Source organism: Anabrus simplex, chromosome 2 (assembly GCF_040414725.1).
Source record: "Anabrus simplex isolate iqAnaSimp1 chromosome 2, ASM4041472v1, whole genome shotgun sequence".
Taxonomy (NCBI): Eukaryota; Metazoa; Arthropoda; class Insecta; order Orthoptera; family Tettigoniidae; genus Anabrus; species Anabrus simplex.
The window spans coordinates 700,338,545-700,356,105 of record NC_090266.1 but is presented as its reverse complement, the minus strand read 5'-3'; the positions used below and the strand labels follow the sequence as shown (position 1 = coordinate 700,356,105).

At 41.2% G+C, this 17,561-nt stretch overlaps 1 protein-coding gene across 2 annotated transcripts in view; it reads left to right on the top strand.

Moving 5' to 3' along the window:
- The window catches only part of LOC136863044 (rho GTPase-activating protein 45), a 363,658-nt gene that overhangs the window by 255,023 nt on the left and 91,074 nt on the right, over nt 1-17,561 (top strand). The window contains exon 12 of one of the 2 annotated variants that reach the window (XM_067139364.2): nt 5,940-6,083. The exons of the other annotated variant lie outside the window; for it this stretch is intronic. Coding sequence (XP_066995465.1) covers nt 5,940-6,083 — 144 coding nt within the window. The remainder of the gene's footprint in view (nt 1-5,939; nt 6,084-17,561) is intronic. 2 annotated transcript variants of the gene reach the window in all.

The following is a 17,561-nucleotide window of genomic DNA, read 5'->3' as shown; positions in this document are numbered from 1 at the left end:
GATATCTGCGTCACAGTGGGTAGATCTAAAACAATGGGTGCTGAGTCAGCGCTGCGTCAGCATTTTCCAACGAGGTCATTGTCCCCTGGAAAGGTCATTGACCCCTAGTAGCACGTGCTCTTATTTACAAACAAGACTACGTGCTCTTGTTTACCAACATAAGCACATGTGAGGCGCGGATTTTGAATAAGAGAGCAAGCCTAACCTCACAGACGCCATCTTGGAGGGGCGTAACCTTACTCCACGTGCTGTTGTTTACCAACACGATCCGTGCTTTTATTTACCAACACGAGCACGTGTGAGGCGTGGATTTTGAATAAGAGAGCAACCCTGACCTCACAGACGTCATCTTGGAGGGGCGTAACCTCACTCCACGTGCTGTTGTTCACCAACACGACCACGTACATTTTTTTACCAACACGAGCACGTGTGAGGCGTGGATTTTGAATAAGGGAGCAAGCCTAAACTCACAGTCGCTATCTTGGAGGGGCCTAACTACACCGTCGTCATCTTCTGCGCAGTTTGTATATTTAGATGTCTCCCCCCTAGTAACAGGCGCTATTTTGGAGGGGCCTAACTACACAGTCACCATCTTGGGCCCAGTTTTACGGTTAGATATCCTTCCCGTCATCGTTTTCGAGATGCCTAACTACACCGTCGCTATCTTGTGCCGATTTGTACGGCCAGATGCCCTTCCCGACGCAATATTTCCAGATGCATTTCCTGACGCCATCTTGGAGGGGCCTAACCTTATAGGGCATAGTTTTATGACTAGATGCCCGTCCCGACACCATTTTCCCAGATCCCCTTCCCGACGCCAACTTGGAGGGGCCTAACCTTACACGGCCTAGTTTTACGACCAGATGCACTTCCCGACATCAAGGACCTAGTGTTATGGCCAGATGCTCTTCCTGACGCCATCTTGGAGGGGCTAACTACACCGCCGCCATCTTGCGACCAGTTTTACGGACAGATGCCCTTCCTGTCTCCATTTTGGAGGGGCCTAACTACAGCGTCGCTATCTCGGGCCTACTTTTACGGTCAGATGCCCTTCCCCACGCCATTTATGGAGATGTTTAACTACACAGGGCCCAGGTTTACGGTGAGTTGCCCCTCCCGTCGCCATATTTTGGAAGGGCCTAACTACACAGTCGCCATCCTGGGCTCAGTTTTACGGTTAGATACCTTTACCGTCGCCATTTTGGAGGGACCTAACTACACAGTCGCCATTTTGAGCCCAGTTGTACGGTCAGATGCCCCTCCCGACGCCGTTTTGAGGGGCTAGTTTTACGGACAGCCACCGGATGCCCTTCCTGACGACAATCTCACCAGGGAAGATAATAAGATGAAATAAATGACACGTTATATGACAGTAGAAAGGGAGAGGGTAAAAACTTGGTAGTGTGCCATTTCACTGTCGTAAAGTGATCATTTAATGGAGCCAAAATGGACGCAATTGCCAAGATCTAAGTTAAATACGATGCATAAACTCAGTCATCTATATCAATGAGATGCAATATATTACGAGATCGAAGTAGAAAAGATCAAGGTGGCAGTGACGGAGACAAAGAAAGAAATCAGAATTGTAAGGACACTACAATTGAAAAATGGAAAATTGAAAGAGCAAGCTTGAGAAACGATCGTGTTGATCTGGAGATACCTAACGCATATAATATTTCAAGACCTAAAAAGAAATTCATTTAAGGAAGAAGATCGTCAGAATATATATACTTAATGGAGAACGCATAATTACGGAAACCGTAAATAAATCTGCGAAACAAGAAGAAAATAAGAAAGGAGTGCACACATTGGGTCATCAAGACGGCAAAGGATAACCATTGACACGATTACAAGGAAGAAAATATTGAGGATACGAAGAAATAGCTACATTAACTCATAAAATAAAAACTTTGAACAGATATCTGAGACATGGGTAGACATTTTGGTAGTCTACAAACGCTATTAAGACTAAAGTTAAAACGACAGAAGTCTCATTGAAGCTAGAATGTTAGAAGGCTATGAAATCTGTACTATGACGCAACTAACTTCATATATGTTTATTTCTACTATATTTGCGCAATACATGGCTCTCATGACGTTCTAAAAAGACGATGGCGAGATGTCCGGAGGAGGCTGAGCTGAGGTGATGGCAAAGAAACCTTACCTATCCCAGAGCATCCTGATGACCAGCGAGAGGATGTAACTGCCGAGCCCGAACCACAGATGTCCTGGAGGACCTAATTCAATCCCGGTAGAGCTGACAGAAAAAGATAAGTCTCATTTCTTAGTGCAGTAAGTTAGATGAATCTTACAAATTGTAATATCATCGTTAATATTTGATGGTGAATAGATGGTTAAACGTTGTAATCTTCAAATTAGCTCAGATATGTTAGATTCTCGCGTAATGTAACGTAGGAAATTCCCCCAGTATATAGTTTTAAGACTGCTGATCAGGATGATGGAGACACGACAGCGGGGTGCGAACCATGAGTGATTTAGAACGGGAGTGTTACAGTTAATTTAAATTCCCGATTGATAGAGTCTTCTATATAAATATGCATGTGTTTGAGATATCGGGATAAGAGCGGGAACCTAGCTTGCAGGTCAATGTCCGGAAGGCTAAATTGTGGATAGAAATGTGAGTCTCCCAAATAAATTTATGTTAAGTGCGAGGTATTAGACCGCACCAGGTATAATGGTAATGATGCTGAATAAAAGCCGGATTATGATATTGAGGCGGATAGAAGCCGGATGATTAAAGAAAAGAGATATTCTTCTGTGAGAGTAATAATAATAATAATAATAATAATAATAATAATAATAATAATAATAATAATAAAGAATAATGGAGACCGCCGCTTTGTGTTCGGGAGATGAGAGTGAGAGTGGCCACCAACTTGAAGGATTTATGGCCTCTTGTCTGAAAGAGAGAGAGACTGGAGGAATTTTGCCTTACCAATGCTTGGGACATTATGCGAGCTGTTCTTACTGACTTGCCACGATGTAATATCCACATGCAAGATCATAGATTACCATCGTCTTTATAGAAATCTATATTTCACGAGATAAAAGCATTCCTCCCAATATTTTCTCTATTGAATTAAATCGATATACGGAATTTCAGAAATTGCACCCCGGATGTCTGAGGAGAGTGGGTTCAATCCCATACGGCAGTATTGACCACAGTCACTGTTGTTGATCATGGATGGATCATACCGTCCATATGCCTTTGTATATTAATGTAGTATTCCTTGTATTTATTTTCCGACGACTGTTATTGTTCATGTTGTGTATTGTGTTCTAGTATTGTTTGTCGAATATGTTGTCCCAAAGGAAACAACGTTGTTTGGAATTTGTCTTGTCAAATGGTGTTTATTAATATCCTGGTGAAATAAGCGTATGCGACAGTTTTAGTAATTTGTAAATATATTCATATAGGATTTAATAGGCTAATGTTGTGATATGACTTTCACGTGTCTTGGAAGTGTGCTTATTATTGATTTGTTTAACGCCTCAATCACAATGATATCATGGCATCATGAACTATACATTTTTAAAATATGAAACCATGATACAGGAATAATGAATAGTTACGAGACGTGCCTTTTGATTATGTTTACTTGTTCATTAATCCATGCGTAATAATAATAATGAGTGTTAGCGAGTGTTAATTAATTAGAAGGGGACGCCTCTTCGACATTGTAAGGGTTTGAAGTGCAAAATGCATATCAGACAGAGAATGAAAGACATTTAAGTCACCAACCATAAAACTAATATATATTTCCTCTATACAAAATTTGTGGCATATCTTCTCGTATAGAGTTGAATATGTGTTTTTCTCAGTTTATTAAAGATTGTGTTTTAAAAGTATGGAACACCATTCTTCTCATTTAATAGTGAAGTCGTATTCCTCTCATATTTAGATTCCCCTACTTTGTAGATATTTAATTTAGTGCCCATTTATTGCGAACAGACCATCGACCCGTTTGCTCTCGAGCTCAGTCGTGGATACTATGAAGTAGGGGAGATGGGACTTCGATGCCGGGGTTGTTTCCGAAGGTCTCATCTAAGATAGTCCATTCAGCCATCGCATTTGCGAACTGGAATAATAATAAAAAATTCACTGGAACCATGGTTAGGTGCAATACATTCACACAAACATCCACATTCTCGGTCATTTTGGACAGTTTCTTCTTCACCCCTGTTCACCCAATGCTGATGGAGACTTAAACGGCATCCGGAATGTCGCTGCTCATATCAGATATACCGAAAAGTATGGAGTCGACATTATTACGGTCATTTCTGATTATTATTTTCATGTCTCTCCTTCCCAGTCCCCAACCGTAGGGGTGCTAGGGTGTATTTTTCTCCAGATAGTAAGTCATGCTGTGTACCAAGTTCGATTTAAATTTCAGGTTTGCCTATAGACGCCTGTAATTTTTAATCGTTTAGGTTCGGCGATGTCTTAAACCCGCTAAGTATTAAATGTATTCCGTGCTAGGGCAATCCTTCGCCAGCAATCTTTGGAGTGGTCATTTAGTGATTAATTTTAGGATTACTCAAAGTTGACTGAAACTAGAGACCTATCAAAGCGTGATGATTCACCGGTGGGAAGTTCTGGAGAGAATTCCGGTCCAGTATAACGGCCGGACGGACTGGACAAAGCTGTTTTAGTAAACATTTTATTAATATATAGATAATAATTATTACTAACACATTACTAAAATATTTCGACATATTTTTCTAACTCCAAGTGGAGGGATGTATTCAATTTTGCGTGCTCCTGTGGTGGTTAGTAGTGTGATGAGTTGTGTGTATTTAATAATAATAATAATAATAATAATAATAATAATAATAATAATAATAATAATAATAATAATAATAATAATAATCAGCATATTCACCGTCCAGAGATATGAGACTTTCAAACTCACGTTGGTTTTTGAGGGAGAGACGATAAGACTGTTCTCCAATAACAACGTCCTTATGATTATCCCAGTCAACAATAATTTTTGCAACAGTGTGCAATCGCAGCTCACGATGAAGTTCTTAGTTTAGATATAAATAGTACGAAATACTCCATATAAGCAATTTCCATCTCCTAGTATAGCTACAATCCTTCGGGTTTCCATGACAGCAAATTGGGTGGACAATGTTTGTGACAGAGAGGGGAGAGAGAAAAGACCAAAACGAAGACGAAAATGTGAAACTGAAAGATGTGGATTATTAGAAACGCTTGTACACGACACCCGGGGAACTGGAGCTGGAAAATGATGATGATGAATGTTTGTGTAGTCTACTCTCGACAAACCACGAGCCCACGACTGAGCGCTCAGTTATGTAGACTACACAGAGGAAAGGTCATACCAGACGGCGCACGAGCGTGCGCCCTTTAGAATTCCCGTCACGCCCATGGCCGGCAGTGGACGAGCAGTACTGGTGCGCGCTTTGGCGTATCATAATCCTACATTATCGTTAATAATTTAAAAATATACGGCAAGAAATTTGTGTGCTTTTCAAGACCCTGCAAATTTCCAGGCCAAGAGTTTTCGTTAGAATACTTTACGATGCCAATCGGTTCAGCCGTTCTCTGAAATTCGCGGTCAAAAATTTCTGCCTAGTGTTTTAAATATATATTTCTATTATTTCTGTTAATAATATTGCTGTTGCTGTAACGCGTTCGAGTCTGAGGAATACAGATATCCTAATGCCCCCTCTCCCACCTCACATCTACGCTCCAGACCCTCGTAGTTGCTACGGCTGTCAACAACCTCTGAGTGCAGGAAATATTAGTATATACAAGTTTCCCATTTTATTTACAATTCCATGTGCATCTAAATTTGTGTTTTGTAAATGTAGGTACATTTCTGAGAAGCGCCCGACGTCTTGCTTTCCTGGAGGCAAGAAGAATGCTAACTTAACATATCGCTCCGTTTCAGGTCTGAGAGACAATATCCCCAGCAGCGACACGGACAGTGTAGCCAGTGTAGCCAGCAGCCATGAAGCTGATATGTTCATCACAGCCAGTCAGTTTTCACCTCCTGATCACTTCATCTCTGAGCTAGATGCTGCCAGTGACGCAGGTATACTCACATTTACAGTACAATTCTTAGCTACTTTATGTCATTACAAGTAGCAAATCTAACGCTCGCTTACAGCTAAACTCATTAAAGAACACAGGTAGGTTGTCTGACGGTCACAGACAAATACAAATTTTTAAGCCAGTTCGACGTGCTACGTACGTCGAGTAGGACTGACAGTATGTTCAACATGATAAAAGACTCAGTCCTTTCATTTTTCGTAAAGCTATTGCCTACAAATTAACTTGATCTCTAAACATCTGTAGACCGTTTCTGGAAATATCATGAAATGGGATCCATGCCAATCGCTTGATACAATTGTAGTTAATTCACAGAACGCTGTGTCTTGAGTTTACAATATATTCCTCTTACTTTTATAACCGTAATATTCTTTCTACTTACTTTAACTTCTTACTTTATCAAAAAAGAGAATATTTTGGAACTTCTAAATAGAAATAGGGTAAGAGAAAAATTGATATTCCAGTAAGACCAGTGACAGTGATTAGGCAGAATTAACTTCCGAAAGATTCGAGGATTGTGGCGACGTTTAGTAAATTCACAGAGGCTTGCAGACTGAACGCTGAAAGGCATAACAGTCTATAATGATAATGTATGTATGTATGTAAGAAAAACCAATGGAATTTACTCAAAAATAAAATTTCATCTCAATAGACCAATATTAACCCGTGCCGACTTGAGCACGAAATTTGAATGTTAGGAATTATATTTTTTGTAGTTTCTTTTTGTCAGTCGAAAAAGCATTGATACATGTTTAATATCTACGGAATTTTATACTACAGTTTAATATAATATCACTCTTTAAACTGTATATTTGCTTTTAGTATTTTTGTAGATATTTTATTTTCACTGCTTCTTTCATGCAATCTGGGAACAGTGTACGATGCTCATGAACACAACACAACACGAATTGCTTTTGCTCCTCATCTACAGTCACTAGTCCACGAAAATCTTGCATTATTTTAACATCCCTTTCATCAAATTCATTCACAGCGTTCAGCTCCGTAACTATCCTCTGAGTTTCAAAATACGAAATGTTGCTCGTCCATGTCGAAGGACATTCTTGAATTAAACCAGACTTCAGGCAAGAGAACAGATCTCTGCTTTTGGTTGAGACAAAGTCGTCTATTATTTTCACTGAAATGAAGATAATATTCAATTACGAGCTGTAGGCAATATTAACGAATTAAAAATATAAAATTTAAACTTAGCATATAAATATCCATCCAATTCTGCACAAAGAGGAATACATCTTTTTTCCATGTGTAGATTCTCTCTGGCTAAACTTGTTACCATTTTGATTTTTGATTGTGTACGTCTCCTTCATGTCCGCCTTGTCCGAGGGAGAAACCAACCCTGGAGGGTTAACCGATTAGGGAAGAAAGAAACAAAGACGTCTACTTCATCATCAAAATGTGATAGGGCAGACAATTCTTCTGATAAATACTACATATTGAACCATATCATAATATGCTTCAATGTATTTATCACAACACAGTGGCATAATTTTATTCAAGCGCTCAATGTATTCGCGGGGAGTGAAGGAAGGAACCCTGGATGGCCGTGCCATAGGTTGTGAGAATCCCGTAGCGCTCTGGTAGGAACGAATTCCTCTGGTGGACCTGAGCCCTAAGCTGTGACTTCAGTCATATAGACCCCAATAGCTGTGTACCCAAGCGCACAGCAAACTATGGAGGGGGTGAGATTTAAACGAGGGGATGTACCGAACAGTTGTCACAGGTTGACAAGCTTCCCTTTCCCAGGACTGGAATCAACTGGATTTTAATCAATTAATCCGCCACTAAGCTAAATTCCACAGATCTGACACCACACGTAATTAAGGTTATAATTTTACAGTAACATGGGCTGATGAAACTATTTACTTGTGCTAAACTGAGATATATGCGTATTAACGGGAGCAGCCGTTAACATCTGGCGAGCTCTCACAAAGAAAAAGGATCTGTTTGCCGGTGGTTACCCTTGGAGCTGGCGACCTCGAGAGACTATAAAATCTGCGGGGAGAAGGGAAGGTCTGTCCTTCTGCTTTTGAACGCCAAGCGTGACGTGTCGTGATTCGTGACCCGACAAGACAATTTCTTTCTGATGTTTTGTTAAACTTGAAGTAGTATCGTTGCTGTGCTCACAAGAGCTAGCGACGGTATGCATTTATAAATCATATCTAACGCTTACGTGAACTGTGTAATTAACACGTGCGGGTCATTTAAAATATAACCGCTGACAAGGATAGACTGCAACCGGGCCCAGTTCCCTTAATTTAGTGCCGCGTGGATCGGACTCATATCTCTGCGGAGGTTATAGTCAAATAATAACCAGCACTAGGGTTACGATCGTGTATTAGAGCACGCTAAGGGGATAAGTACATGGTTCTAACGACCGACATCAAGGAGACAGCAACCATGAAGTATCCAGGAGTCGACAAGAGGACCCTCATCCCTGTGCTCCGTACGGTAGTCATGGGCTAAGCACGCATGACATAGCAGTTATGTGAGTCGTCGCTGATGGAGAGATTGCTGCCAAGTTCAGTCCTTTTGCTCTATAAGCATGTGAAGTGATATCTAGATGCACTAGTGTAGGGCCGATTTAAACAAGTAAATTAAACTTTAAATGTAAGCCAGAGTAGCATTTGTTTTGCTCATTTTGGTAAAGTTAAATACGTTCAGGGCTGCTTTCATTCCAAGTCCCCGAGTTATGTGGTGTATATAATTAGATGGGAATAAGGGAAATAATATGTTAAATATAGGTGTGTGTTATAGCTATTTGTATTTTATTCCAGTGTGTGTGGATTTTAGATAGAGTTGTATGGGCAGATTTTTGAGAAAATCCTAATGGGCTGTACGCCATCAGCGTCGTAATGTAAAAGAGGATTAGACCAGAGACACTATGCTAGGATGTTTAGATGCATGATACATGAATTTCAGGAGACGCAACGGCAGATCTTTCAACGTTGAAAGTAAAAGAGGGACTTTAAGTGCGGTGGCAGGCAAATTCATGAACGGACTGGTCGTCAAACCGTGGATTATTTATATATAAGCCTAGAGAATCGCCTATGGATATGTACGGGGCTGAGATGACAAGCGATAGGCTGTGAAAGCCATGATGTTATAGTTGGAGCCATGTTATAGATGAGTCAATGAACCAGCCTGTATCATAAGAGATTATGTGAGGCTGTGAGCTGTATTTTGCTGGTCTGAATTGCGTGACATTCTGAAGCACTGAGAATGTGGCGAGGGCCGACGTGTTATAGTTCTTACCCAGCTAGAAGCCCTTTTCAGTCATCTGTAGGCTGAGTGCAGAGATAAGAAGTGAAAGTTGTTACAAATGATCCCGTTATCCTTGTGAAGTGCCTGACCACAGAGCCCAGTTAGTTGATGTTACGTTGCCAGCCAGCTGATTTCTCTGTCATATTAGATACTACTGCTATGCTGTGTCAATCAATCAATCAATCAATCAATCAATCAATCAATCAATCAATCAATCAATCAATCAATCAATCAATCAATCAATCAATCAATCAATCAATCAATCAATCAATCAATCAATCAATCAATCAAACAAGCAAGCAAGCAAGCAATCCATCAATCAATCAATCAATCAATCATGATTTGCATCTAGGGCAGTTGCCCAGGTGGCAGATTACCTATCTGTTGTTTTCCTAGCCTTTTTATATGAGAGTTATGCGATGTCCAGTGGCCGGATATGTTGGGTACTTGACTCGACACCTCTATCAACTTCAGTGTGTATATTATGTGTGCTTTATTTTGCAGGTGTGGTTAATTTATTTATCTTGTGATTTGTATTGTTGTGCCCAGTATATTTTTTGTGATGTTGTCTTTTGTTTGGTAACGGGGAGACACAGCCCGATGGCTATTTTGAAAAGAAAGGTTCTGCCCTTATCCGTGATTATGGTTTCGGAACCACATAATTAGACTATGTGGTTATTTTGGAAGGGTAATTCAGACGCATCCTTAACATGTGTTTTATATATTTGTGTCCTAGTGATCGAAATATATATACATGTAATTTAGGCCAATTACTAGTGTATCGGGTATTACTATCGCATATCATGAACTGTTAGAATTCGACCCCACGGGCAAAGAACCAGGGACTTTACGAGGCAGACAACATAACTAAAAATGTAATTCAGACATATTCCATGTAACAAAAATGTAATTTTAATTTCTCAGGTTCGTTGCCTGTTTTTATTTTTAAACATTTTGTTTAATAATGTAAATTTGCGTGTAACTTTTATTTTTTAAATACAACCAGTGGTCGGTTGTTTATCAGATTTATATTTTTGTATTTAATGATTTCAGATCATATTTTTCGTTTAATAAATCCATTTTACCCAATTACCTGCGTTCTCATTCACTAGATTTATGTGTACTTATTATCTGTCCATTTACTTTGGTGTATTTTATTAATGAGATATTTGTGTTGCCCACATGCGGACGCAGCATGCGCTTCTGCCCCTGAGCTAGGCCGAAATCAGGACAGGATACATGGCTGCTTTTGAAATTGTGGAATCCATCCTTTCATATGATTCTAGAACTTTTAATAAGAGATCTTGATAACGAGCGTTTACAGCTGCACTGTACTGAAGCCACGGCTTGACATAAACAGCTACAATAAACAGAACCGAGCTCGATAGCTGCAGTCGCTCAAGTGCGGCCCGTATCCAGTATTCGGGAGATAGTAGGTTCGAACCCCACTGTCGGCAGCCCTGAAAATGGTTTTCCGTGGTTTCCAATTTTTACACCAGGCAAATGCTGGGGCTGTACCTTAATTAAGGCCACGGCCGCTTCCTTCCCACTCCTAGACCTTTCCTGTCCCATCGTCGCCATAAGACCTATCTGTGTCGGTGCGACGTAAAGCAACTAGCAAAAAAAAAAAGAAAAACAACAATAAACAGAGAGACATCTCTTCAGGAGTTCTCCTTTACACTGGATACTTTAAGTTGTGATCTGAGCAGAAATATTTCTTAAACAATAAATAGTTCTTGCTATCCGTCGAGATTGATGCATCGTCCCAGGAGGGCCTATTCTTAGGTGTTTTCCAGAGTATCCTCCCAAAACCATTAGAGAGAGCTCCATGAGTTCACGACAATCACCTCTCGGTGTTGGTTTATGTAATTCACTTTCATAAAAATCTAACATATCTTTAATTTCCGACTCACTAAAAACATTTCCACATTATATTTGGCACTTTGAAAACTATTGCAATTAAAACTTCCCCAGCTTTCCCTAAAATGTTTAAAAAGTGGTTTTTCAGCACTGCTTGTTACATCATGTACTTTACACTCAAATCACATCGTAGAGTAAGTTCATATATATTCAAGTAAGACACATGCTCCATTAAACCGTCCAGTGTTTAATGCAGCTGTGTCACAGCAGTGAATGTGTACATTGTCTTCTATATATGATTATGTGAATGTATTCTAAACAGCGTCAGCTTGCTATTTACAAGAAGAATTCTGTAATTTTGGAAGTCCGCTGAGCTGCTCACTATCCCCAAATGTAACAGCAATTATTCAAGCTTACACTTGTAGTTACTGGGACGTCGCACATATCGCAGCACAGGAGAATCGTGTGGCTCCCTCTTCCGAAGTAAAACATCCTGTCTTCTTCGAACTTCATCATTTCTAGAGCATTCGCATGTGCAATATCAAACAGATTGTCCAAATTATTTTTAAACTCCTCTTCACAATGTTTAAAAGTATCTTCACATTATTTTAGCGATTTTCTGCAAATTTATCCACTCCGAATACTAGTTAATAAGTCTTTTTCTAAACAATGCCAATTAGCTCTGGTTGGAATTCTTGCTTTCTCCCAAAATATCATGCACTCACGAACCACAAGATTAGCACTTAAACTGGCAGTTAATTTTACGTCCCATATGTTATAAAATAAAACTTCAAGCACTTGTTTTTAATGGTAATTGCCCTAAATGCAGATAATTGGTGATGATTGTGACTGATCCTTATACGAGTGCCTGAGCAGTAGCACAACAGGCCAACACCAGCCAGTCGTCTTTCGTACGGATTTTGCATGCCATTTACTTTCAAACCTATCACCTGCCACTTTCTCTATGTATTCAACAGACGACTACGTCAACATGCTCCTCATCTGTGGGTATCGAACCCTGCCCCCCATAGGCTGGAAATGCCTGTGCACGTGAGCGCCGTGAGCGCAAGTCTCTTCCCCTCAGTCTGCTTGTACTTCTCCACGTTACTGGCTCAGGGCTGTGTACGCCTACCGATGACAGGCTCCAGCATATTGTTTCGCACATTTTTTGCAAACGCCGTGTTGTATACTTGTATTGCACGGAGTAGAGGTGGGTCGTCTGAGACGAGGTCTCTAGATTTCTCGATATTTCTCGAGACTAGCGCAGGCATTATTTCTCGCGAGAAATTTCGAGAGATCTCGAGAGCATTGTCCCCGCATTGTGTAGCGAGCAGCGTGTCGTAGGCCTACAGGTAGACGGAGTTGACTGTTGTTTGTGTTGTGCATGCGGATAACCAACCACGGCCCTTCTACATTCCGTAAATACCAGTCAATAAGCGACTAGGGCTTTCATTTCTTTGATTTCTACCGAGGTCTATTTTGACGCAGTATAACATAATTTTAAAGGATACACATTCTGGCATAGTATGCAGTGGTAAGTAGACGAATGAGTAGGCTAAGTACAGAAACTGACGGCTACTGTAGGTACACCCACCGGGATATTAGAGCCTCTAATTTAGAGGCGTGCATAATTCGAACTCGAGACGTGGCAAGATGCGCCTTGCTGCATGTGCAATCATCGTTACACATGAGTGAAACGTGTAATGTAAAATGCGTGAGTTTGCTCCAATTCTTTCGGCAGGTAGGTGTCCATCGCGGTCCGGTCTGCATCCCAAGAAGCTACCCTGTCCACAACAATTGTGAGGTATCCAGGTAGGTGTTCATCCTACCTAGAGTTATTTACAAATTACACAGGGTTATTTAGCTAAGATGTCCACCTTAAATAACTCGTGAACAGTTTAAGACACCAACATTCTGTTTTCACTTTCGTTAATGGTATTCAGGAGCTCATAGTTCAACATGAAGTGCTTTCCTAGGCTTTTGACAAAATGTATCGTCACACACGTTTCCATGTGAGAAATGCTGATGATGTATTATCGAGCTCACACTCGTAGTTACTTGAACGTCGCACATATCGCAGCACAGGAGAATCGGTCTCTAGATTCTCGCGAGAGTCTCGAGATCTGTGACGTCACTCTCGAGAGTCTCGAGCAGGGGGCGTTGCCCTTCACTAGTACGGACTGCCGTAGATATGAACGTGTAATGTACATCCCTCTAGGCTTGCGCTATCTGATAACATCCGAGGTTAGCGACCGTAACGGCTGTTTCTCATGCACGCACAACTGTTAGTCAGCTCGTGACCTCGACATGCCTGTACTAGGATTCACACGGACGACATTCCGAAGTTCGAGTTGTTTTCTGTGCATTGATACTGAACCAAGTGTGAAATGCTGGCGGGTTGGTGTCGAAAATCTTGTTTTTGGACAAGTAACGATTGACTGTGCACCGTCAAGACATGCACTACCGGAGTGTTCACATTCACCATTGGGTAAGTAACGATGGAGAGTTATATATTGGATGTCCACCTACTTGGTCCACAATCTTTCGAGAGCCATTTAACAGGAGCCCACTACCTGCAGTTTCTCCGCGATCAACAACCACTGTTGCTAGAGCAGGCAGTTCCAGCTTGAGTACTCACCAGCGAGCAACGGAGTACTCACAACTCGCACCATGCAATACAGCTCGTCATTGGGGCAGGCTGTCACGGCCCGGTAGATACTTGCGGAGACCACTGACCAGTTATGAGAAACATTTGAAAGGGATTGCTGAGACCGAGGAATCGGGAGTATGTTAGATATTAAACAGACACATTCAAGGACAGAATACGTTACTCACAGGTATAAATCCTCTCCTTACCTTTCTTAGTCACCAACAACTGCTGATCAATTTGCTTGTTCATGGAAGATATTTAGCAAATTTAACCATATATAAGAAAAAAATGGTTATGTTGTCACCTGTCTGGCAATGAAGAATGCATGCATGCATTTATAAAAGTTTTTAAATGATCTAAACCTTCTTCATAATGTTATATATTGACCTAAAACCCTCTTGAAAGTTAAAATAATGACTGGTCATCTCATATCCGGAAAAAATTCAAAAATGCAAAATTAAAACTTGTTATTATCGTTTGTCATATCACAGCATGAATTTTAATACAACTGAACAACGTCCTAATGCAAAGGGAAAACAAAGATGACATTTCAACAACATCCACCTCCTAGTTATGAGAAACGACAACACAAGCTCAAAACTGGAAGGAAACACAAGGTTTTGTGCTCTGACCTTCGCCCAGTGACGTATTAGGTATCACACTCCGAACAGTATGCGCGCGTACTTGTAGTCAGTCGAGTAGAACTGGAACAGGCTGTGCTACAGTGTGTGCCCTTTGACAAGGGTGTAACCATGTGGTATCAACACGACGGGGCTCCACCGTACATGTCACTAGTAGTTCGCAACCACCTGAATGCTTCACACCCCGGACTATGGATAGAAAAGGGGAAGACATGTCACCTGGCCCGCAAGATTGTCCGATTTAACGCCACTGAAGGTTACGTCGCGCATTCCTATCTACGAAATGTCACTGTAAAATTTGTCACAAATGGAACATAATAATTGCTCTTACATAGTTGAAGTCTAAAATCTGCGGTAAATTAAGAAATATTTTATTTTTGGTGAATATTATGTATACCTACTTTACTACTTTACAAGTACTTTTGGCTCTACGGTCACAGTAACACACGTATGTCTTTTGTTTGTCTTACACTTTCAACAATTTCGTGGGTGATGTCTGTGTTCACTAAAGTTCTTTGCTTTCGTTTTATTGCTTCAGGTGTCAATGACATCATTTCCTGAATTGTATCGCGATATGCAAGATTTAATAGGCGACAAAAAGCTATGGCTCATGTACATAAGAAGAATTCTGTGGACTAGTGATTTATTGGTCCAGGGATCATCTATTTTCGTTCGAACAAAACAATATTTATCGGTCCAGGGATCATGCTATTTTTCTTATCGTGAAAGCTATTGATCTCCATTTTGCTGTTTCAACTGGCCGCTCTAGTCATATGGACAATGATAATGAGAGTCCACAGACATAGCCCTTCCATTTCTCGGTGCTAGCCTTGGACCTCAAGAAAGTAACAAAAGACGGCACCAGCAGCGAAATACGACATAAAGGTGTCCTGTACACAGGCCTTAAGTATGTACTCATATTTCTCTAATAACGACGGTATTTCTTAATTTACCGCAGATTTTTCACTTCATTTAAGTAAAAGCAATTATTATGTTCCATTTGTGACAAATTTTGCAGTGACATTTCGTAGATAGGAATGTGCGATGTAACCGCCACTGAAATTTAATTTGTGGGGCCATATGAAACAAGTCGTGTATGCTCAGCAGACCGAAGATCTTGCAGATCTGTAACACCTTTCATGCTCCAGTGAGCCCGAAAGTCATTTCAACGGCGTGATCAGATACGCATTAATGAAACAGACCACCTGCCAACACTTCCCTCGCTAGCAATCTGGTGCTCATTACCCGATTTCGGATCGCGTGATCATTCTATCCTCGTTCAGCCCCGGTCATTAAACGGCCTTTTTCAGGCCCACATATGCATCCAGTCACGGATCAAGCATGTGCCAGGCAACATAGCCATAATCTTAATTACTTTTTCGGTAATATTACTTTTCTGGTAGAGTTGAAGAGATGGCCTGATGCCGTTAATACTACCAAACTAATTAATTATATAAATAAATAAATAAATAAATAGATAAATAACCGCCTCTGTAGTGTAGTTGTTAGCGTGATTAGCTGCCACCCCCGGAGGCCCTGGTTCGATTCCAGGCTCTGCCACGAAATTTGAAAAGTGGTACGAGGACTGGTACGGGGTCCACTCAGCCTCGGGGGGTCAACTGAGTAGAATGGGGTTCTATTCCCACCTCAGCCATCCCCGAAGTGGTCTTCCACTTCTCCTCCAGACAAATGCCGGGATGGTACGTAACTTGAGGCCACGACCGCTTCCTTCCCTCTTCCTTGTCTATCCCTTCCGATCTTCCCATTCCCCCACAAGGCCCCCGTTCCCCATAGCAGATGAGGCCGCCTGAGCGAGGTACTCGTCCTCCTCTCCAGTTGTATCCCCGACGCAAAGTCTCACGCTCCAGGACACTGCCCTTGAGGCAGCAAACGTGGGACCCCTCACTCAGTTCGAGGGAAAAACCAACCCTGGAATGTAAGCGGTTTAAGAAAGAAAAATGAAAAAAGAAAGAAAAAATAAATAGATAAATAGATACAATAATCATACGAACTGTCCGGCTGCATGGCTAAATGGATGGCGTGCTGGCCTTTGGTGACAGGGGTCCCGGGTTCGATTCCCGGCAGGGTCGAGAATTTTAACCATAATTGGTTGATTTCGCTGACACGGGGTTGGGCGTATGTGTCGTTTTCATCATCATTTCATCCTCATCACGTCGCGCAGGTCGCGTACGGGCGTCAAATCAAAAGACCTGCGAGCCGAACTTGTCCTCGGCACTCCCGGCACTAAACGCCATAAGCCATTTCATTTTTTACCACACGAACTTAGTGGATACAGAAAATGAAAACACAGAGCATTCCTGCTGGGTATTTTCAAGTTGATTTACGCCGCACCGGCGCAGATAGGTCTTATGGCGACGATGGTAAAGGGAAGTGCTAGAAGTGGGAAGGAAGCAGCCCTGGCCTTAATTAAACTACAACTCTAGCATTTGCCCGTTGTGAAAATGGGAAACCACGGAAAACCATCTCCAGGGTCGACAGTAGGGTTCAAACCCGATATCTTCCAAATGCAAGCTCACAGCTGCGCGCCCCTAACCGCACGCCCAACTCGCTCGGTGAAGGGAACTGTAGTACATCAGGTATAACGAGATGTCACCTCACTTTCATTATTCATTATTAAAACAGTTGTTATTATACCATTGTGCGTGATTATTGAATACTTAAAATGTTATGCTGTATAACAACATAGAGGTTTGGTCACACCAAGAGTGTTTGAGCCCAAGCGTTTCAACGCACGGTAGTTTACATCCAACCTAAACAAGAATGAGCGCATTGTATTGTACAAGTTTCTCACAGGTATACTTTTCTCAGAAACAATTGAACCTTACTGTACATTTAATATTTCATTTGGGCATCCACAGCTTTGTTTCTACATTGAAGGTGAATTATATTTTGATAATAATTAAAGTTCTTCTTCTTCTTCTTCTTCTTCTTCTTCTTCTTCTTCTTCTTCTTCTTCTTCTTAATCTGCTTACCCTCCAGAATTAGTTGTTTCCTCAGACTCAGCGAGGGA